Source organism: Oryctolagus cuniculus, chromosome 9, assembly GCF_051225735.1.
Source record: "Oryctolagus cuniculus isolate XC-2025 breed Fujian yellow rabbit chromosome 9, ASM5122573v1, whole genome shotgun sequence".
Classification (NCBI taxonomy): Eukaryota; Metazoa; Chordata; class Mammalia; order Lagomorpha; family Leporidae; genus Oryctolagus; species Oryctolagus cuniculus.
The window spans coordinates 96,875,871-96,899,730 of NC_142875.1; the positions used below are offsets into that span (position 1 = coordinate 96,875,871).

The following is a 23,860-nucleotide window of genomic DNA, read 5'->3' on the forward strand; positions in this document are numbered from 1 at the left end:
TCTTAAGCCTTGATAGTCCAGGTTTAAGTAGAATTTCTGAAGCTTTCTCTCATCTGGCTTCATTTAACACTTCAAGATATAGGTAGGTCTCCTCTATTTCTAGTATTTGGAACACTACATAGCAATTATTCAGTTATATAATCTGCTCCAACTAGGTCATTAGTGAATCTAGGGAGGAAATCATTTTTATTTCCTGTGTGTCTTTTAGTAAAAAGTGTGTGGATGGATTATAAAATATACATGTGCTGTATCAGTCACGAAGCACTGTTGTATAAAGGTGGTAATTATGTTAGGTGATTCTCAAGAGGAAGTTGTCTTTTTGTAGTCAAATATCTTCAAGTAATTTGATATTACTTCTCTCTGTTGCCCACTCATTTTCAATAATTTACTTTTATGAAGAGACATGAAATTACTTAGGGTGGGAGAGAGAACTGATTACAGACTAGAATTTTTTTAGTTCATTCAGAAATTGTCATATGGCAACTTGACCATGTTAAAATAAGAGATGATGGTGGGTGTTGATGACATGAGTGGGTAAGCCTTCGGTTTAATGTAGTATTTCTTTTTCCACAACCTTTTTATAAGATCAAATCTAAGATGTTATCTCCAATACTGTGTGTAATAGAATGTGTCATACTCCCCAGTTACCATATGGTTAAATCTATGTTCTGAACATAAAAGTACAGTAGACTTGCTCTGATCCCTATTTCATTTTGGTTTTGTGTTCTTAATGTCTTTAAGTCTTTGAGAAGTTGTTCAGACTTAGCGCTAAGTGCAGACATTCTTAAAGCCTTTTTTGTATGAGTGCCCATGGTACTTTATAGAAAGTTACGTTTGTAAAGCTGATTGTCATAAAACAAATGTTTTTCCAGAGAAATAATGTTGTAATTGGGATTCATTTTCTTGGCTAAGGATTTGGTATAAAATATGGTGCAAGAACAAAGTTAAAGCTATATAAGTTTAATAACTAGAAGTAATATTGAGGTAGGCATTGTGGTGCAGTGACTTAAGTTGCTGCCTGGGATGTGTGTGATCCAAGTCAGACTACCCATTTAAGTCTTCGACGCTCCATTTCCAATCCAGCTTCCTGCTGATGCATCTTGGAGGCAGCAGATGATAGCTCATGTGCTTGGGCTCCTGTCACCCACGTGGGAGAGCCAGATGGAGTTCTGGGCTCCTATCTTCCTCCTGGTGCCACCCTGGCTGTTGTGGGCATTTGGAGATGAACCAGTGTGTGGAAGTTCAGTCTGTTTCTGTCTCTCTATCATTCTGCCTTTCAAGTGGATGACAGTAATAAATAAAAATTTTTAAAAGGATAAAGAAATGCTGAGAGCAGGCATCTATTTAGCCTAGCAATTCAGACTCCTGTGGCCCATGTCAGAGTACCTGGGTTCAGTTTTCCGGCTTCAACTCCTACTTCCAACTTCCTGCTGATGCAGAGTCTGGAAGGCAGCAGTGATGGCTGTAGTAATTGGATTCCTGCCACCTATGTGGGAGAACTGATTTGTGTTCCTGGCTCCTATCTTTAGACATTTCGGGAGTGAACCAGTTCTGTCCTTCTCTCAAATTTTTAAAAATCTTTTTAGAAATGATAGAGTATAAAAAGAACTTAAATTATTTGATTTTACAAGAGGTTATTAATTGAGTAAAATCTTTACTCAAATCTCCAATCATGTCCAACCCAACTTTCCTTTTAGAGTATGGCCTCATCTCTGTCTTTCCTCCTATTAAAATGGAAGAGGTGTGGGGCCAGTGCTGTGGCATAGTAGGCCAAGTCTCTGCCTGAGGTGCTGCCATCCCATATAGGCACTGGTTCATGTCTTGGTTGCTCCTCTTCTGATCCAGTTCTCTAGTAATGGCCTGGGAAAGCAGTTTGGGAAGATGGCCCAAATGCTTGGGCCCCTGCACCTGATTAGGAGACCCAGAAGAAGCTCTTGGCTGCTGATCAGCTCAGCCCTGGCCATTGAAGCCATTTGTGGAGTGAACCAGTAAATGGAAGACCTTTCTTACTGTCTTTCTCTCTCTCTCACTGTGACTCTACCTCTCAAACAAATAAAATCTTTTTTTTTTTTAATGGAAGAGGTATTTGTCTTTTTAAGCTTCAAGTTCTTCCTAATAGCACCTAAAATATTCAAGTCTTTTCTATCCTTCAAAACACTTCAGCCTACAATTATTCTAGCTATTACCTTGTTTTCTTCCCTCCAAACAGTTACCTGTACACCGTGTGCCAGTTTATGTATGTTCTGTTCATTCAGCTTTTTGCAATGTAGATCCTGCTATTATATCACTACAGATACTGTATTTTTACCTAGTACACTATCCAGTGGTGACTTCATCATTGCTAAATTCACTAAATACTTCTCAGTTCTTACATTATTAGACTTCTCTACAGTTTTTGACACTATTTACTGTTCTGCTTTTCTTGACATGTTTTTTCTTGTGACAGTCTTTCTCTTTGATTTCAGTGCATCTACTCTGATGGCTTTGATTACTGTGTATATGCTGATTTCAGCAAATTTGCCTTCAGTTCTCTTGAGCTTCAGGCATGTTTATTCAGTATGCTGTCAAGCATGCCCACTTAGATGTCTCACAGGCCCTAAAAACTCAATCTATACAAAGCAGCTATTATCTTCCTGTTCCCCCAGTCATTTCCTCTTGTTATGTTTCTTATTTCAATGAATAGTGATGTCATTAACCTGTTGGCCAAGGTAGAAATCATTATCTTTGACTTCTCTTTCTTCTGCCAGTAATGAATCACCAAGTGCTGTTGGGTCTGCTTCATATCTCTGCACTCTGTCTATTCTCTTTACTAACCACCATTCTGCTGTAGCCATCATCTTCTCTCACTCAATAATTTTAGTGCAAGTTAGTTTGTGTGTGTGTGTATGGGTGTGAGTGTGTGTGTATATATATATATATATATCTTATATATATAAATTTATATCTTTGCCTCCAAAGATGGATTTCCAAAGTAAAATATAGTTGACATTCTCTTATTTAAAAGACTTTAAAGAATTCTTCCTGTTGTTTTTTATGTGAGCAGACTTCCATGTTCTGGCTCCTAATTTTATCCTCAGCCTCATTTCTACCTGTGTGTTATGTCTGTTCTCCTCCAAATTCTTCATTTTCTTTCACGTCGTATACCTGCAGCCTTGTCTGGGTGTCCCTGAAATCCTTCCAAAGAGTTTGCAAGATTAACATGTTTATAATAATGCTATGATATTATTTTCTTTTTTCATTTTCTTATGAGTGTACAATGGATTTTTTTCAGAGATGACATAGATGTGATGATACCATTGTGATGGTGGCTGATGGATATGTGCTTTTGAATTCTTGGATTTTAGAGTAAGAAAATGCTTTAACAGACATAAAAATTGTATATATTTATTGAGGTAGTATGTGATTTTTTTTACATGTGTACATTTTATAATGTCCATTCAACATTCTTGTATTTTTAATTGTTTTGATTTTTAAATTATAAAAGCTTTTCAGGGACTTCATTAATTTCTAAGAGAATAGAGGTGTCCTGTGTCTAAAAAAATTATAAACAGTTATTTAGACCTTAGTTAGATGATATTTCTTTTAAGAAGTCTTTGCTTGGGTCCCAACATCAAAGTAGCTTTTAGATAACCTCTGTGGCCTGTACTTATGTTATCATCACACTTGTATTAGTTATTTATCTGTGTAGGCCAGTGGATTCAGGAAGTTCTGTAAAAGAAAGAACCCTTGTGTATCCCTAGTACTTAATAGTGTTCAGGATACATAGGAAGTGCCTGATAAATACCTGTTGTATATGTTTGGGGGTGACTTATTAATTATCGGATTATAATGACAACATGTTTTAAATTATAACCATTTTGTGCTTTTGTGATGCATTCATTTAACTTTTTTAACACAATGGTACCTGAATAGGTTTTTTTTATTTTTATTTTTTTAATTTTTTGACAGGCAGAGTGGACAGTGAGAGAGAGAGACAGAGAGAAAGGTCTTCCTTTTGCCGTTGGTTCACCCTCCAATGGCCGCCGCGGCCAGCACCAGCTGTGGCCGGCGCACCGCGCTGATCCGATGGCAGGAGCCAGGTACTTATCCTGGTCTCCCATGGGGTGCAGGGCCCAAGGACTTGGGCCATCCTCCACTGCACTCCTGGGCCACAGCAGAGAGCTGGCCTGGAAGAGGGGCAACCGGGACAGAATCCGGCGCCCCTACCAGGACTAGAACCCTGTGTGCCGGCGCCGCAAGGCGGAGGATTAGCCTTGTGAGCCGTGGCACCGGCCTGAATAGGTTTTATAAACAAGTTTTATGTGTATATGTTGGGTACCTACAAACACACAGTCCCTCACGTACATACATACATACATACACACACAGGAAGTCTATGTATGTTAGAACAGAAAGAACCTATTATTGAGAATCAAGAACGCTATATCTGAATCTATGTCTTCACGAATAACTGTGGAGCCGTGGGCAATCTTTTGATTCCTGTGAAGCAGTCTTCCATTGCCAAATAATAAAATTTGCATAGTTCCAAAAAGTTCTGATTATATGTGAAAGATGTCAAATGTGTATTGAAGGTGATTTATTTTTATTAAAAATGCACATAAATTTAGATTTATCTCTGTATTGATACAACTTTGTTTTCACAGGAAAGATGATAAAGACTATGCTTTAAAACAAATAGAAGGAACTGGGATCTCTATGTCCGCATGTAGAGAAATAGCAGTAAGTGAAGTTCTTTTTATCATAACTAAGTTATAAATGTTAACTGTGTAGGTCTTTGTATTATATTTATCACATTAATTGAAAGTTGGTGAATATTTTCATATCAGTCATCTGGAAAAATATATTTGTTTTTTAAGATGTAGTAAAGGCGACAGTTCTAGCAAAAATTTCTGTATAAATTAATTTATGGTAACGTTAATGTTTTTATATTAGCAGATGTTTCTACTAACAATGTTGCTAATAGCTAAAGGTCCAATTTTTAATTTCATTTGCATGCAATAAAGGTTGTTAGTCCATGTAAAATTAGCATTTCTATTTTAATAGGATGGGATTAACGTTAGTATTTATGTCATTAAAATGAGATTGAATATAATTTTTATTGTATCTTCTCATTTTAGTATATAAAAATTTAAACCTTTTTCTTTTGGAAGCATAACTTTCCATGTGGCAATTAGAGTCTCATTTTGAATCCAAAGGGAAGTGTTCTTTATGTTAATGCATTACTTATTAGGCATACATTTAAACTGAACTCTACTTCTTTGAGATTTACTTCAGTTTTTATTGTTATGAAAGTATAGGTCTTTTCTGACTTTAACCAGAATATTCTAAGATATGTATTATACTCTTTGCTTTTGTTATCCTCAGTTCTTCTGTTTTATTCATGGATATATAGTCTACTGTAACCTGGAAATTCTAATTTAAATAATTATCTTATTTATCAGATCCTGTATCAACGAGTCAACCAGCAGTCATTTATTGTGTATCGTATTAACAGTGACTAGAGTTTCTCTAAAAGAGAAATATAGACCAATTCAGGGTCCCTGATTCAAGTATATTTAAACTCAGCTGAGGAAAGAAACTTAGAAATTTTATAGTACAAACTGTGTGTCAGTACCGTGATAGCAGTGTATGGCAGTGGGGAAAGGATGTACACCTAGAGTGGAAAATCAAAGGAAGTTCCAGGTTTGGGAAGATGTATAAGAGTTAGATGTAGGGAAGAGTAGGTGAGGTTGAGGTGAGATGGAGGACATTCCTAATCAGAAATGCAAGCATTTTCCATAAAGTTCTAAAAAAATACATACTGTAGAAAATGCTAGGCATGGGTACCAAAATGTTTTCTACACCAAAGTAAACATCTTTTAGTTCCATTATTCCCCAAACATTTTGAAGCTGAGACAAGAATACTTCTACATTATTCTTCAGTTCTTCAACATCTGTACCAATCAGGAGCCAGGAGCTTCCTCCAGGTCTCCAGTATGGGAAAAGGGGTCCAGGGACTTGGGCCATCTTCTACTGCTTTCCCAGGCCATAGCAGAGAGCTAGATCAGAAGTGGAGTAGCCAGGAATGAAACGGTGCCCACATGGGATGCCAGGAATACAGGCGGTGCCTTCACTCAGTACGCCACAGTGCTGGTTCCCCTTTACATTTTAAAAAGGCGAAAGAGTTAAATGATTTGAAGAGAAACCAGAGTATCCTTTACGTTTTAGTAATAAGATTTGCAGCTTTTTTTCTTGATATAATATTTCTAATTTACATTTATGTTATAGTCAAAGGCTTAATGTTCCACTAAATAAAGAGTTCAACAAATAAAAAGGACAACAGTTCATCAGGAATATAGGCCAGGCACATAAACAATAATCAGAGGAAAAGATATTCAACTTCATTTATATAGAGTAAAGTTTAAAATAGTCACAGTTCAGTAGAACTATAGTAGAGACAGGCGCTGTGGCGAAGTGGGTAAACTTGCCCACATCCCATATGGGTGGAGGTTTGAGTCCTGGCTGCTCCACTTCTGATCCAGCTCTCTGGGAAAGCAGTGGAAGATGGCCCGGGTTCTTGGGCCTCTGCACCTGTGTGGGAGACCTGGAAGAAGCTCCTGTCTCCTGGCTTTGGATCAGCCCAGCTCCAGCCATTGTGGCCAACTGGGGAGTGAACCAGCAGATGGAAGACCTCTCTGCTTCTACCTCTGTAATTCCACCTTTCAAATAAATGAATAAACCTTTAAAAAGAACTATAGTAGCATATAATTCTTAACAATTTATTTGACAAATATTTAAAACAAAGTTTTATTAACTACTGTATTTGTAGCAAAACTAATGCATACAGACATTTTCTTCTTTTTTTTAATTTTAGTTCCCACACACAGGGAACATATGATATTTGTCTTTCTGAGTCTGACTTACTTCATTCAACATGATGCCTTTCTATTAATGCAAATAATATAATTTCATTCTTTTTTATAGCTGAAAAATATTCCATTGCATATAGATACCACATTTCCTTTATCCATTCATTTGATGATGGACATCTTGCTTGATTCTATATTTTGGCTATTGTGAACAGTGTGGTGGTGCAGATATCTCTGATACAGTGTGTTCATGTCTTTTGAGTTATACCCAGTAGTAGGATTACTGGATCATATGGCAAGTTTATTTCTCATTTTTAAAAAATCTTCATACTGTTTTCTATAGTGGCTACTCTAATTTACATTCCCACCAACCATATGTAGGAATTTCATGTTCTCCACATCCTTGCCAGCATTTGTTGTTCTCTGCCTTTTGGATATAGCCATTCTAATAGGGGTAAAGTGATATGTTGCATTTTGGTTTTGATTTGTATTTTGCTTATTGCTGGTGATAGATATGTTATTTATTTGAGAAGCTGAGAGACAGAGAGTTTTGCTTTGCTGGTTCACTCTCCAAATGCCCACAATGGTTGGCCAGGGCCAAAGCCAGGGGAGAAGACTTAATCCGAGTCTCCCATGTGGGTAGCTGGAATCCAATTATGTGAGCTATCACTGCTGCCTTCTAGAATGCTTTGGCGGGAAGCCGGAGTCACCAAAATTGTCAGTCGAACCTGGGTAGTCCAATGTGGGAAACAGGCATATTAACCACTAGGCTAAATGTCTGCTCCTACTAGTCAGTTTTAAAGAGTTAAAATCCACTGAAGTATGGTCGGTGGTATTAGAAGTCAGAATGTGATTACCTTTGGAAGGAACAGAGTGTGACTATCAGGGAGATAGGGGACTTTCAAGGAGCCTGGAACATTCTGTGTATTAATCTTTCTCTGGGTCAGTGAATAGGAGTTTAATATGTGAAAATTCATTGTGGTTCATGTGCTTTTCTTTGTATTTGTTATTTAACAAAATAGTTTTTTATTAAACAGTTGCATCTAGTTCAAGAAGAGCCATTCTTATCATATATATTGATAACTTTAAATGCAGTTAAACAGAAAGAAATTGGAATGTCTACTTTTAATATACTTGATCATGAGTTTTCAATCTAAGATGAGCAGAAAGTTTTTAATTTTGATGAAGTCTAATTTACTAATTTTTGCTTTTGCTATTGTGTTTGGCTGAAGAAATCTTTCTTTTTTGTTTTTAGTAAGATGGCTTTGCAGGAGGTAGTATTTTATTTACTTATTTTTAAAAATTATCTTATTTTTACTTGAAAGGTAGTGAGATAAGGACAGAGATCTTATATCTCCTGGTTTACTCCCTAAATGCTTGCAATAGCTGAGGCTGGGCCAAGCTGAAGCTGAAGCCAGGATACTGGAACTCAGTGTAGTTCTCCTACCTGGGTAGCAGAGATCTAAGTACTTTGAGTCATTGCCTGCTCCCTCCTAGGGTAGCATTAGCAGAAAGCTGGAATTGAGAGCAGAGTTGGAACTTGATCTCAGACACTCCAATATGGGATTCTACTGTTGCAAATGGTGTCTTCTGCTGCTGCTGCCTTTTTTTTTTTTTTTTTTTTTTTTTTTTTTTAGGATTTCTTTCTTTGTTAGAAAGGCAAAGTGACAGAGAGAAATCTTCCACCCCCATATACTGGTTCATTCCCCAATGGCTACAATAGTCAGGACTGGGCCAGGCTGAATCCAGGAGCCAGGAACTTCATCCAGGTCTCCTTCGTTGGTGGCAGGAGCTCAGATACTTGGATCATCTTCTGTTGCCTTCCCAGTTACATTAGTAGGAAGCTGGATTGGAAGCAGTATAGCTAGAACTAAAACTGGCATTGAGATACGGGCATTGCAAGTGATAGTTTAACCCCTGTACCAAAATGCTAACCCCAAGAATTACCATCTTAGTAACATTGAGACTTTAAAGCCAATGGAAAGATATTTCTATGTTTTAAGATTCGCTGGGGCCGGCGCTGTGGTGCAGTGGGTTAAAGCCCTGGCCTGAAGCACTGGCATCCCTTATGGCGCTGGTTCGAGACCCAGCTGCTCCGCTTCCAATCCAGCTCTCTGCTATGGCCTGGGAAAGCAGTAGAGGATGGCCCAAGTCCTTGGGCTGCTGCACCCACTTGGGAGACCCAGCAGAAGCTCCTGGCTCCTGGCTTTGTATCTTCTCAGCTCTGGCTGTTGGGCCATCTGGGTAGTGAACCAGTGGATGGAAGACCTCTCTGTCTGTCTCTACTTCTCTCGGTAACTCTGTCTTTCAAATAAATAAATAAATCTTAAAAAAAAAAAAGATTCTCTTTAACTTCTGTCAATAATATTTTATGGTTTTTAGCATGAAGGTTTTGCATGCCTTTTGTTAAATTCATTCATCTTTTCTGACACTGTTATAAATGAAGTAAATTTTAAAATTTGTTTGTGTACTCAAAAGTATACCTTTTAAAAAGCGATGTATTGTTTATCCTGAGGCATTTCTAAATTCATTCGCAAGTTTTTGGTGATTCTTTGGAGTTTCTACAGAAATAGTTATATGTTTGTGTTTATGAATAGTTTTACTTCTTTCCATCTTTGTGCTTTTTGTTAGTTTTCCTTCCCTTACTACATTGGTTTGTCACATAATGTTGAATATTTTTAAGAGATTACTTTTGTTTGTTTATTTGTTTTAAAGATATATTCGTTTATTTGAAAGGCAGAGTTAAAAGGGAAAGATACAGAGATCTTCTATCCTCTGGTTCGCTCCCTGAATTGCCACAATGGCTGGGGCCAGGCCTGGCTGAAACCAGGAGCCTAGAATTCCATCCAGGTCTCGCATGTAGGTGGCAGGGGCCCCAGGCACATTAGCAGGGGGCTTGACTGGAAGTGGCATGCCCAGTACTTGAACTAGTGTTCATATGGAATGCTGGAGACATTGCAGGCCACGCTTAATCTGCTGTGCCACACGTTGGCCCCAAGAGCAGACATCTTTGACTAGTTCCCAATCGTGGAGAAGTGTTTTCAGTATCACTCTTCAGTAATATTAGTTACAGATTTTTAATGGATTCCATCAATCTGGTTTATGTTCTTCCTAGTTTCTAGAGAATTTTTTTTAAAGATTTATTTATTCATTCGAAAGTCAGAGTTACACAGAGAGAGAAGAGGCAGTGAGAGAAAGAGGTCTTCCATCTGATGGTTCACTCCCCAATTGGCCACAGTGGCCAGAGCTGCACCAGTCCGAAGCCAGGAACCAGGAGCTTCCTCTTGGTCTCCCACACTGGTGCAGGGGTCCAAGGACTTGGGCCATCCTCCACTGCTCTCCCAGGCCATAGCAGAGAGCTGGATTGGAATTGGAGCAGCTGGGTCTTGAACCGGCATCCATATGGGATGCCTGCGCTTCAGGCCAGGGCATTATCCTGCTGTGCTACAGCACCAGCCCCATCTGGAGAATGTTTTTCATAAATGGTATTGAACTTTATCAAGTGTTTTTTTTCTATATATATATTGAAGTGATCATATAGTTTGCCTCTTTTATTCTATTCTATTGCTGAATTACTTTGATTTTCTAATGTTTATGCATTCTCTAGAGTTCTAAAATAATCCCTACTTTATTATATATTGCTATATTTGATATGCTAGCACATTAAGGATTTTACATCTGTGACCTTGATAGATGTTGGTCTGTAATTTTTTGTAATTTTTTTAATTTTTTTATTAGAATTACAGTGTATTCACGAAACAAGTGATATATTTTCATCTTCTATTTTCTAACAGTTTGAAAATTTAGTATAAGTAATTATTCTGTTAAATATTTGACCAAATTCATGATCCAGTATTATTTCCTAAGTATAGAAATCTTCAGTTTAATATTTTATCTTATGTTTGATAAGTTATAGTTTGTATATTATTTGTTCTCATTGAAGTTGTTGAATTTATTGCCACAAAATTGTTCATTGTATTCCCTTAGTATACTTTTTTATCTGTAGGTTCTTTAGTGACTTCCTTCTTTCATTGATGATGCTGTGTTTATCTATTTTATTCATTTCTACTCTTTTTTATTTCTTCTTTTCTAATTACTTTAACCTTATGTTTCTTTATCTTAAAGTGGGAACTCTAGGTCATTGATTTTAAACTATTCAAATGTAAACATTTAAAAATACAAATTTACTTTCAAGGTGTTTTACCTACATTCCATAAATGTTGTTACATTCAACTTTCACTATCATATAGTATAGAGTATTTTTAAATTTTTTGATATTTTTCCATTTATGAGTTAATTAGAAATATGTAATATTAAATTTGTGAGCCTTTTCTAGATAACCTTTTGTTACTGATTGCTAATTTATTTACATTGTGATCAGAGAAAAGAGACTTTATTTTAGGGGAGGTGGAAGGAGTGGATATGAATATAGATAAAATAAGATTGGCTGTGGCTGAATAATAGTACATAGAGATTTGCTATTTTATTTACTTCTAAATTTCATATAGTAAAAAAGTAAAGGGGAAAAACAGACTTTGATCTTTTATGGCAAGTTTTGAGACCGTCCTTCCATTTGTTAAATCTTCCTCAGAGAATTCCTGTGTTCCACTGCTCATCTCCATTATTCTCTATGATTCATAGCCTGTTTGTTTCTTTAATAGCACTTGCAACAAGTTGTAGTTATAAGAAGGTTGTTCTGTTTCTACATGTTGCCCCACTCCTCCTAGACTGTCACCCATTTCTTTAACAGTGTGTCCTAGATCCAGCATACAGCCCTTGCTCAGTAAGTCATTATAAAATGGAAGAGGGGAGAGAAGAGAGAACTCATTGAGAATTTCTTGTAAAAGCAGAATATTCTGCATCCTCAGCCTTGTATTATTGAAAGTGGTTTGTCTTGCACATTTCCAGAATTTCCTGTGAACTGGAATCTCTTTGGCATAGTTTATTCCAAATGTACAAGAGTGGACCATCAGTTCTAAGAGGTCTATTTGAGGTGGGAAGGGAGGGCAGAGACAAAGCTTCAGGCTCTACTTTTTTTTAATTTAATAAATATAAATTTCCAAAGTACAACTTTTGGATTAAAGTGGCTTTTGCCCACATAATCTCCCTCCCACCTGCAACCATCACATTTTTCACTCCCTCTCCCATCCCATTCTTCATCAAGATTCATTTTTAATTATCTTTATATACAGAAGATCAACTTAGTGTATACTAAGTAAAGATTTCAACAGTTTGCACCCACACAGACACACAGAGTATAAACTTCTATTTGAATATTAGTTTTACCTTTAATTCACATAGTACAGCACATTAAGAACAGAGATTCTACATGGGGAGTAAGTGCACAGTGACTCCTGTTCTTGATTTAACAATTGACACTCTTATTTATGACGTCAGTAATCATCCGAGGCTCTTGTCATGAGCTGCCTTGGAGAATGGAAGGTTATGGAAGCCTCTTGTGTTCACCAACTCCGACCTTATTTAGACAAGGCCATAGTCAAAGTGGAAGGTCTCTCTTCCCTTCAGAGAAAGATACCTCCTTCTTTGCTGGCCTGTTCTTTCTGCTGGGATCTCACTCACAGAGGTCTTTCATTTAGGTCATTTTTTTGCCAAAGTGTCTTGGCTTTCCATGCCTGAGAAACTCTCATGGGCTTTTTAGCTGGATCCGAATGCCTTAAGGCCAGAGTGCTGTTTATGGCATTTGCCATACTATGAGTCTGCTGTGTATCTTCCCATGTTGCATTCTTCTCTCCTTTTTAATTCTATCAGTTAGTATTAGCAGACACTAGTCTTGTTTATGCGATCCCTTTGACACTTAATCCTATCATTATGATCAATTATGAACTGAAACTGGTCACTTTAACTAGTAAGATGGCATTGGTACATGCCAACTCAATGGGATTTGGAGTTCCGTGGCATGTTTCTCTTATTCCCACTCTTATTTTTAACAGGGATCATTTTTTCAGTTCAGTTTAAACGCCTAAGAATAATTGTGTGTTAATTGAAGAGTTCAACTGGGCCGGCGCTGTGGCTCACTTGGTTAATCCTCCACCTGTGGCGCCTGCATCCCATATGGGCGCCGGGTTCTAGTCCCAGTTGCTCCTCTTCCAGTTCAGCTCTCTGTTGTTGCCTGGGATGGCATTGGAGGATGGCACAAGTGCTTGGGCCCCTGCATCCACATGGGAGATCAGGAGGAAGCATCTGGCTCCTGGCTTTGGATCGGTGCAGCGCCAGCCGCGGTAGCCATTTGGGGAGTAAACCAATGGAAGAAAGATCTTTCTCTCTGTCTCTCCTCCTCACTTTGTATAACTCTAGGTTTCAAATAAATAAAAATAAAATCTTTAAAAAAAAAAGTTCAACCAATGGTGTTAAGTAGAAGAAGAAAATACTGAAAAGAATAAAATAGTAAGCTGTTCCTCAACAGTCAGGACAAGAGCTGATCAAGTCATTGTTTCTCATAGTGTCAGTTTCATTTCTACAGGTTTCCTTTTAGGTGCTCAGTTAGTTATCACTGATCAGGGAGAACATATGATATTTGTCCCTTTGGGACTGGCTTATTTCACTAAGCATGAGGTTTCCAGATTGCTCCATTTTGTTGCAAATGACCAGATTTCATTTTTTTTAACCGCTGTGTAGTATTCTATAGAGTATATATCCCATAACTTCTTTATCCAGTCTGCTGTTGATGGGCATTTAGGTTGATTCCATGTCTTAGGTATTGTGAATGGAGCTGCAATAAGCATTGAAGTGCAGATAGCTCTTTTATTTGCCAGTTTAATTTCCTTTGGGTAAACTCCAAGGAGTGGGATGGCTGGGTCATGTGGTAGGGCTTTATTCAGGTTTCTGAGGAATCTCCAAACTGTCTTCCATAGTGGCTTTACCAGATTGTTAGAATAATGTTTCTTTACTTTTACAGTGGTTTCAGCCCCAACTATCAACACATTTAAGACATATATTTAAAATTTATTTTAGTATTTTTTTATGTTTTCTGAAATTTTAATATTAGAAAGCAGTGTAGTTTTGGAAATATTAGAGGTTTTCTTTAGTATGTAAGTAGTATTTATTGACAGAATATAGTTTTAAATATTATGTTTTATTTATTTGTATCACATCTATCTAAATTAAGTGTGATGTTATATGTGACAATTGGACTAAATCAAGTTTATGATGAATTATGTATTAAAGGTAATGATCTAGGGCCAGTGCTATAGTGCTAGCATCCCATATGGGTACCAGTTTGAATCCTGGCTGCTGCACTTCTGATCCAGCTCTCTGCTATGATCTGGGTGGGCAATAGAAGATACTAAGTCCTTGGGCCCCTGCAACTGTGTAGGAGACCCGGAAGAAGCTCCTGGCTCCTGGTATCAGATTAGTGCAGCTCGGGAGTGACTCAGTGGTTGGAAGATTCTCCCTCTCTCTCTTTCTGCCTCTGCCTCTCTGTAACTCTGCCTTTCAAATAAATAAATAAACCTTGAAAAATGAATGAATGAATGAATGAATGAATAATTAAAAGTAGTGATCTCAGTATTCACATAAAAAGATTTTTCCCCTTTTGTAGTATTGAATAAACAAATGTGGTTTCCGTGATAGAAAACATGGTATGAATATCTAAACCTTTTGTTTTCAAAATATTTTCTTTTTTTGACAGGCAGAGTGGACAGTGAGAGAGAGAGAGACAGAGAGAAAGGTCTTCCTTTGCCATTGGTTCACCCTCCAATGGCAGCTGCAGCCGGCGCGCTGTGGCCAGCGCACCGCACTAATCCTAAGGCAGGAGCCAGGTGCTTCTCCCAGTCTCCCATGGGGTGCAGGGCCCAAGCACATGGGCCATCCTCCACTGCACTCCCTGGCCACAGCAGAGAGCTGGCCTGGAAGAGGGGCAACTGGGACAGAATCCGGTGCCCCGCCCGGGACTAGAACCCGGTGTGCCGGCACCGCAAGGCAGAGGATCAGCCTATTGAGCTGCGGCACCGGCCTGTTTTCAAAATATTTTTACGTAAAATCTTAAAAGGCAAAAAATATCTTCTAAAATGTTAGAACTTGTTATCATATGCTGTGTGCTCTGTATAGTGTGGAATTTGTGGTTCATCAGAACAGACATCTGGAACACTCCCACAGTTTTGGAGCGTCAGCCACTTGGTGATGCTTGAAGTCAGTAAGACCTTTGCTCAACTCCCAGGTTTTGTCCTGGCTCTACCATTTCACCAGCTTGTCACACTCAAAAATGTGTTTCAGTTTTCTCATTTGTAAAATTGGAATATCACTGTTTTACAGAGGTTATTGTGTGGAGTTTAGAACCCCTCTGAAGATGTATAATAACTCAGTAAATGTTAGCTTGTCTCAGCAAACGTTACTTACTCAGTGTTAGCTATTGCAGCCACAGTTTTAATTTATTTATTTATTTATTTTTGACAGGCAGAGTGGATAGTGAGAGAGAGACAGAGAGAAAGGTCTTCCTTTGCCGTTGATTCACCCTCCAGTGGCCGACTGCACTGATCCGAAGGCAGGAGCCAGGTGCTTCTCCCGGTCTCCTATGGGGTACAGGGCCCAAGCACTTGGGCCATCCTCCACTGCACTCCTGGGCCACAGCAGAGAGCTGGCCTGGAAGAGGGGCAACCGGGACAGACTCCGGCGCCCCGACCGGGACAAGAACCCAGTGTGCCGGCGCCGCTAGGTGGAGGATTAGCCTATTGAGCCGCGGCGCCGGCCAGTCACAGTTTTAGAATCGTCCTCTTACACACATTTACTTCCTACTGGAGAACTTCAGTGGAAGATCTTAGGACATTTGATAGCCTAGACCTAGCAAAGCATCTCCACAGTGCCTGACATGTAGGCATTTTGTAAATGTTACCCTCCGAAGTGCAGCACAACTCCCTCTTTATTTGGAAATTCTTTAATATAAGTATTATTTATTTAGAGGCAGTTTTCCACTCAGACAGTCAGTTCCATCTGCAATCTCACAGTGGACACTCTGTCTTAAGGCCAAAATGACCTTTCTCCTAATATTACTCTCTAAAGAAAACCCCTGACTGAGGATGTTTCACATACTTGGTGGTAATAATTACTTACTATATTAGCTTACTAGGACTACCATCACAAAATACTACAGAATGAGTAACTTTAACAACAGAAATTTATTTTCTCACAGTTGTAGAGGCTAGAAGTCCACAATCAAGGTACAAGTAGGGTTCGTTTCCTCTGAAGCCTCTCTTCTTGGCTTGCAGTTGGCCTCTCCCTTGCTGTTTCATCAGTTGGTCACTCTAGGACACCATCGGTGTCTGTGTGTCTTAATCTCTTTTTCTTAGACAAATACCAGTTGTTTTGCATCGCAGCTCCTTACAATATATTCATTTTCACTTAGTTCTTGTCCCCAAATACAGTCACATTCTAAGGTACTAGGGTGTAGGGCTTCAGTATGTCAGTTTTGTGGGAACACACAAGTAGTGTTAGTCCATAACACTGTTATTTACTATTGTGGTAATAGTCACTAATTCAATAGTAAGATCATTACCTACAGAGATTTGTTATTTGGCTAATTAATGGATTTTTAAAGAAATCTTTAAAAAGTCAAATGGTTTCGTGCTCTTAGTCTATAGACTAAACATAGACCTAAAACACTGACCATAGAACCAGAATCCAAAGAGTATGTTGCATGACATTCAGTTTAGTTGTTCATCTACAAAATGTATACATTCATTTATTCATATAGTCATTCATTTATTCATATAGTCACCCAATACTTATGAGGAACTCTTAAGGTGCCAGGTGGCATGCTGAGACCTAGCTGTGTAAGGGTGAGAATGAGTACTCAGTACCTGTCATTGTCAAGTACACTGCCCAGTATATATTTAAAACCTCTGGCCTCGAAGAGGGGCCAGATTTTAATTCTTCCAAAGTATTAGCTCTCAGCAAGTACTGGTTTCAGACCATGGTAGTTATAAATACAGTCACACACAGCATAACAACATTTCAGTCAGCAACAGATCACATATACACAACAGTGGTCCCACAAGATTGCAATGGAACAGAAAATTAATTTTTTAAAAATTATTTATTTGAAAGGCAGAGTGCCAGAGAGGTCTTCCATCTGCTGTTTCACTTCCTTCATGGCCACAACAATCTGGGCCTCCCATGTCGGGGACAGAGCCTTGGGCCGTCATCTGCTTCCTTCCCAGGTAAGCTGGATCAGAAGTGAAGCAGCAAGGACTTGAACTGGCACTCCATTTGGAATGCCAGATTTAGGATAGCAGCATTGTAAGTCAGAGTTTAACCACTGCTCCACAGTGCCAGCCCCTGAAAAATTCTCACCTAGTGATATAGCCATCAGGACGTAACATCACCACTCATTACTCATATATTTGTGGTGATATTGGTGTAAACACATCTGCTTTACTGCTAGTCATGTAAAAGCATAGCCCATACAATTATGTACACTACATAATACTTGATAATGAATATGTTTCTATTTATGTATTTTTCTCATTATCCTAGTGTTATTCCTACATATAAAAGATAAGTTTACTATAAAATAGTGATACTGCTGTTATTCTGACAGCAGCCTCTTACATTTCATATTTATCAGATTTCTTAATTGTATCATTTCCTCTTAAGCATGATGTAATTTCATGTTTTTGCTCATTGTGGCCCCTAAGTGAGCAAAATCCACTGCTAATATTGCTGGTAAGAGACCACGTGAAATGATTGACCTGGAACCGATATTGAAAGAGACTTAAGACATTTAAGGTGAAAAATTACTGATGATTATTGCTTTCCAGCCAGGAATATCTCATTCCATCATAACTACAATCTTGAAGAGCAAGTGACAGGAATTATTAAAGGATCTGCTTCTTTGAAGGTGATAAAATGTAACACAAAGGCCGGCACCACAGCTCAGTAGGCTAATCCTCCACCTAGTGGTGCTCGCACACTGGGTTCTAGTCCCAGTCGGGGCACCGGATTCTGTCCCAGTTGCCCCCCTTCCAAGCCAGCTCTCTGCTGTGGCCAGGGAGTGCAGTGGAGGATGGCCCAAGTGGTTGGGCCCTGCACCCCATGGGAGACTGGGAGAAGTACCTCGCTCCTGCCTTCGGATCAGCGCGGTGCGCCGGCCGCAGCGCGCCGGCTGCAGCTGCCATTGGAGGGTGAACCAACGGCAAAGGAAGACCTTTCTCTCTGTCTCTCTCTCTCTCACTGTCCACTCTGCCTGTCAAAAAAAAAAGTAACACAAAATTGAGAATGGGCTATATCAGACGTGGAGAAATGTGTGATGATCTGGAATGAAGACCAGACATAAGCACGTCCCTCTCAGCAACGTGGCAGTGAAGGCCAAAGCAGAGAGTTTGTTTGCAATGTTGAAAGAAAGGCACAAGTGGACTGCAGTAATGAGAATTTCTGCTAGCTCTGGGTGTTTAAACAATACAAGAGTCATTGTGCATTGCATAATGTGAAAGTGAGTGCTGAGCTTGAGAATGCTCCTGTGAAGGCAGCCAAAGAATGTTTGAGGGGTTGGCATTGTAGCATAGTGGGTAAAGCCACCACCTGTGATGCCAGCATCCCTTATGAATGTTGGGTTCACCGCTTCACTTCTGATATAGTTCCCTACTGATGGCCTGGGAAAAGCATGGAAGAAAAAGCCCAAGCATTTGGGCCCCTGCACCCATGTAGGAGATCTAGTAGTAAGTAGCTCCTGGCTTTGGCCTGGCTGGCCCTGGCTGAGGTGGCCATCTTGGGAGTGAACTAGTGGATTGAAGATTCTCTCTCTCTCTCTCTCTCTCTCTCTCCCCCTATCCCTATCCCTATCCCTATCCCTATCCCTATCCCTATCCCTATCCCTATCCCTATCCCTATTCCTGTCTCTGACTTTCAAATAAAATAAACAAATCTTTAAAAAAAAAACAGTTTGTAAACTCTAGATAAACTGTGGAGGAACATTACTTGCCAGAGGAAATCTGCAATATATATGAAAACTTCCTCTTTTGGAAATGGCTACTGAAAGAACTTTCATCCTTAGGGAGATCAAGTCAGTGCCAGGTTTCAGGGCTTTTAAGGACAGGATAACAATCTTGCCTTGGGGCAGTGTTGCAGGCTACGAATTGAAACACTGTGATCAGGCACAGTGAGAACCCCAGGGCCTTCAAGCATATCCGTAAGCAAGGGTGGCCAGTGTGTTATGGGAGCAGTAAGAAGTTATGGATGACCCAGCTCCTCTTTCAGTATGCCCTCCTGAATTGCTGTCCCTGAAAAATGGAGAAGTACCGTTTGGAGAGTATCCCTGTCAAGATTTTGCCTGTTGCTGATAATGTTCCCACACATCCTCCTCTTTTTTTTTTTTTAAGATTTATTTGCTTATTTGAAATGGCAGTTACAGAGAGGCAAAGGCAGAGGCAGAGAAAGTCTTCCATCTGCTGATTCACTCCCCAGGTGACTGCAACGGCCAGAGCTGCACTGATCTGAAGCCAGGAGCCAGGAGCATTCTCTGGGTTTCCCATGCAGGTGCAGTGGCCCAAGGACTTGGGCCATTTTCCTCTGCTTTCCCAGGCCATAGCGAAGAGCTGGATCAGAAGTGCAGCAGCCGGTACTCAAACCGGCGCCCATATGGGATGCTGCCACTGCAGGCAGCGGCTTTACCCGCTACACCACAGTGTCGGCCCAAATCCTCCTCTTTATTTGGTGATCTTCATGCCAGTATCAAAGAGGAGTTCTCCTTCCAAACATCACTCTTTGATCCAACCAGTGGATCAAGGTCTTATAGCTGCTTTTAAGGCCCTCTACCCTCTACCTTTGCACATGCAATTGCTGCAACTGAGGACAACACCCAGATGACAGTGATGTGATTCTTGAAGGGTTATAACATCTATGACTGCGTCAGGCCATTGCAAAAGCAAAGATCACCAGGGAGTGTATGAGTAGCTCCTGGAAAAAGATACTCAAGAGCCCATCCATGCTACCATAGAATTTGCCAAGGATGAGGAGGTTGAAAAAATCAGCAAGACTCTGGTTGAGATGGCAAACAAACTGAACCTTAGTATGGATCGGATGTCATTGAGAAACTCCTGGAGGTGGTCCTCAGCAACTGGAGTCATTAGAACTGCAACAGAACTCATAGCTGAAGAAGAGGCAAGAGAAAAGGAAACAACAGGGAAAGAAAAAGGACCACCAAAGAAAATTCACAGTGAAGCATTTAGCAAAGGCTTTGGCTTTTGCAGGCCTCAAAAAGCTCCTTAAAAAGCTTGCAAACATAGACCCCAGCATTGAAAAATTTCTCATGGTGTGTTATCTGCTTACAAACAAATCTGTGATTAAAAAAAAAAAAAAGAAAGAAAAGAAACCACAGACTGTTTCTGCAAAAAATGACCTCCTTGATGAGAGCCCAAGACAGCTCCTTCAGGAGGTATCCAGATGAAAGCATTGCTACCATAAGAGAAGATTGTTTCTTCTGTGTTAGTGCAACCGAAGACTTTCCAGTATACACTTCAGAGTATAGATTTTCCCAATCAGATTTTTAGCCTTATTTATTAATTAGGAGATAGGTGATTTTAGATAGTGGCTCTTAGATTTTTGAGGATTGTTAGGTAGTCTCTGAAGTCTCATTTTAGAAAATGACATAGTCATCTCTTGGTAATTATAAGTGAATTTGTTCAGGACCCTCCATGGATCCCAAAATTCGTGGATGCGCAAGTCTCATATAAAACTGTGTAGTATTTGCTTATAACATATGCACATCTTCCTGTATGCATTCAACCCTCTGCATTCATGGTTTCTGCATCTGGTTCAGCCAAACATGGATTGAAAATATTTGGGGAAAAAATTATGTACCAAATATAGACATTTTTCCTTATCATAATTCTCTGAATAATACAGCTGTCTATATAGCATTTATATTGTATTAAGTATTATAAGTAGTCTGGAGGATGTTTTAAAGTATATAGGAATGTGTACACATTCAGCAGAAGCAGTACTCAGTGAATTCTGAATTTGGTTCTGTTCCTGGCTAGCACTGTGTGGTCTGATCCTCTTTCAAATGTTGGGCAGCAGCAGTAGCTGCGACTCCTAGTCAGCCCCATGATCACCAGGCACACAGCTGGTGCTTTGCATTGTGTTCTGTGATTAAACTGGGAGGTGTTAGCAGATTTTTAACTTACCATGGGGTTATCAGAATGTGACCCCATGGTAAGCTGCAGGGCATCTGTATGTATACCAGACATCCATAAAAAGGGATAAAATTCTTTACACATGCTACGACATGGATGGACCTTGAAGACAGTAGGATAAGTGAAAAAAGCCAGATACAAAAGAATAAGTGTTGTATGATTCCATTGCATGAGGTATTTAGAATAGGCAAATTCTTTGAGACACAGAATAGAGTAGAGGTTACTAATGGTTTGGGGAAGAGGAGAGTATGTTTATTGTTAAGTATAGAGTTTCTGTTTGGGATGATGACGAGTTTCTAAAATGGATATTGATGAAGGTTGCTCAACATTGGGAATATATTCAGTGTCATTGAATTATGTACTTAAGAATGGTTAAAATGGTCATTCTTGTGTATATTTTATTGCAGTAAGAAAATAAACAATCACCAACCAGACAGTAACAAAATAGATTCATTCAGTTATGCATTTTCACTATCTTTTCTGCACAGATTTTCCCCCCTCATATGTTAACTAAAGCATCTGTATAGATACCTCAAAATTGTGCAGGTGCTGATTAGATTTTAAGATTGCTTACCACTGAGTTTCTGTTGCTTTGAATCACAAAGAATGTGGTTTTTAAACATTACCTTTGTGGAAAAAATTTTTAATTTTCTCCATTGTTTTACAGTTACTTCGTGAGCTTAAACATCCGAATGTCATCTCTCTTCAAAAGGTGTTTCTGTCTCATGCTGATAGGAAAGTATGGCTTCTGTTTGACTACGCTGAACATGATCTCTGGGTAAGGTAGATTGCTGTGGACATGAGCTATTGGTTTCAGTCAGGTATTGTTTAGAGTAACTAACAACAGTTGAGAACTTATCCTACTATAGCATATACATTTTAAAAATAAAAACAACATTATAGAATGTGGTTATATTACCAAGGCTAGAGTTTTTCACTGTTACTACTTTTTGATCTTGTAAGCTTCATTTTTTAACAGATACTAAAAAAAAACTAGCAAATAAAGAGTGTAAACAACTATTCCATAGTGTTTTAGCCATACTTTTGTTAAAAGTATGAAATTTTGCTGTGAAATTTAAGAGCAAGATATTTCTTTTTGTTCTAAAGTAATTTAAAATGTGAACATGGTATACTCCTGTAGGAGGATGAATCTGTTATATTTGAGACTGGACTGAGATATATTGGTCTTATCTGTTATTTGTCAGATCACATAAGGCAAGTCAAGGCTTGTGTAACATGTAAATACTTTTCTTGCCTTTTTATAAGAATTTCCTGAAGAGCAATTTTTGGATTTGAAGTTTTACAAACTAAATGTACTCTATAAATGTAGGAAAGTATTATTAATCATTTATTAGATGTAATTCACAACTAATATTCAGTATTTTAGTGCATTTCTTATTTTCTTCTGTAGCAATTCAATATTGTACTTAATTAAATTGGGGCATACTTTTGCATAGGAACAATTCTTTGTGAACACGAGGTTTGCTGAAAAATAAGTTTGCTGTAAAAATAGATTCCATTATCTTGTGTGTGTGTGTGTGTTTTTGTTTTGTTTTGTTTTAATTTATTTGACAGGTAGAGTTATAGACAGTGAGAGAGAGAGAGAAGATAGAGAGAAAGGTCTTCCCTCCGCTGGTTCACTCCCCAAATGGCCGCCATGGCCGGCGCTTCGCCGACCCGGAGCCAGGAGCCAGGATCCTGGAGCTTCCTCCTGGTCTCCCTTGTGGGTGCAGGGGCCCAAGCACTTGGGCCATCCTCCACTGCCTTCCCGGGCCACAGCAGAGAGCTGGACTGGAAGAGGAGCAACCAGGACTAGAACCTGGCCCCTCCTGTGATTTTTAGTTATTTTTATTTGGCCTATGATAAGAATATTTTTAGAAACTTGGATGCAATTGACTACTAGAAGACATCTCAAAATTAAGCGATTACAATTTATTAGTTTAGCTGAAATTTGATAATATTTGACAAAATTATTATAAGAATTATAATTTGTCTAAATAGCTGAAATACAAACATCTGCCTCAGTATTTTGAACTTTACTAAGTAGATTATTTTTAAACTTGGTATTTGAAAAAATGTTAAGTAACTATAAAATTCATTGCTTTATTCAGTAATTTTATTTCTTAAAACATCTGAAATGCCACCTTGGGGATAAGATTTTCTGATAGATACAATGAAAATGTGTGACAAGATAGCCAAAGTAATTTTGAAACATATTGTCAAAACTTATGTCCTCATCAATCATATATAAAGAGCATCTTTTTTTGTTTTTGTTTTTTTAAAGATTTATTTCTTTGAAAGGCAAAACAACAGAGAGTGAGAGACAGAGCAAGATCTTCCACTATGGTTTATTCCCCAAATGGCTACCATGGTCCATCCTGGGCCAGGCCAAAGCCAGGAACCTAGAACTCCATCTACATTGTGTATGGATACTATTTAATTTTGGTGTATAATATTTAATTTTGCAGTAGGTGTAATGATTATACATGCACATTGTAGGACAGGGACTCAAGTTTCTGGGCTGTTTTCCACTGCTTTCCCAGGCACATGAGCTGGATCAGAAGTAGAGCAGCTGGGACTTGAACCTGATATCTGATATGGGAAATCTGTGTCACAGATGGCAGCTTCACCCATTGTGACAAAAAGCTGTTCACAAGAACATCTTTCAATACAGAATACAGTTTAAAACAAGTAAACAAAATCCCCAGTGTTATCTCAATTCTTTAACAACTGCTTTACTCTTATGATATCTATTTTTTTCTGATAGTTAGTAAGGTCTGTTATGGCTCATTGTCAGAAATCTTCAAAATAATTTCTGTTTTTGTTCAGCTGTAGTTTGTAAATGCAAACACAAAATGCTGAAGTAAA

At 38.8% G+C, this 23,860-nt stretch overlaps 1 protein-coding gene across 11 annotated transcripts in view; it reads left to right on the forward strand.

Annotated features, from left to right (window-relative positions):
• Window positions 1-23,860, forward strand: part of CDK8 (cyclin dependent kinase 8) — a 144,657-nt gene that overhangs the window by 65,743 nt on the left and 55,054 nt on the right. For 10 of the 11 annotated variants that reach the window (XM_089304419.1, XM_089304420.1, XM_008259887.5 and 7 more), the window contains exons 2-3: window positions 4,644-4,719; window positions 21,660-21,770. In XM_089304419.1, coding sequence (XP_089160545.1) covers window positions 4,696-4,719; window positions 21,660-21,770 — 135 coding nt within the window. In that variant the 5' untranslated portion in view covers window positions 4,644-4,695. Of the gene's footprint in view, window positions 1-3,271; window positions 3,346-4,643; window positions 4,720-21,659; window positions 21,771-23,860 lie in introns of all 11 variants that reach the window. The other variant, XM_051850740.3, reaches the window with a different exon arrangement.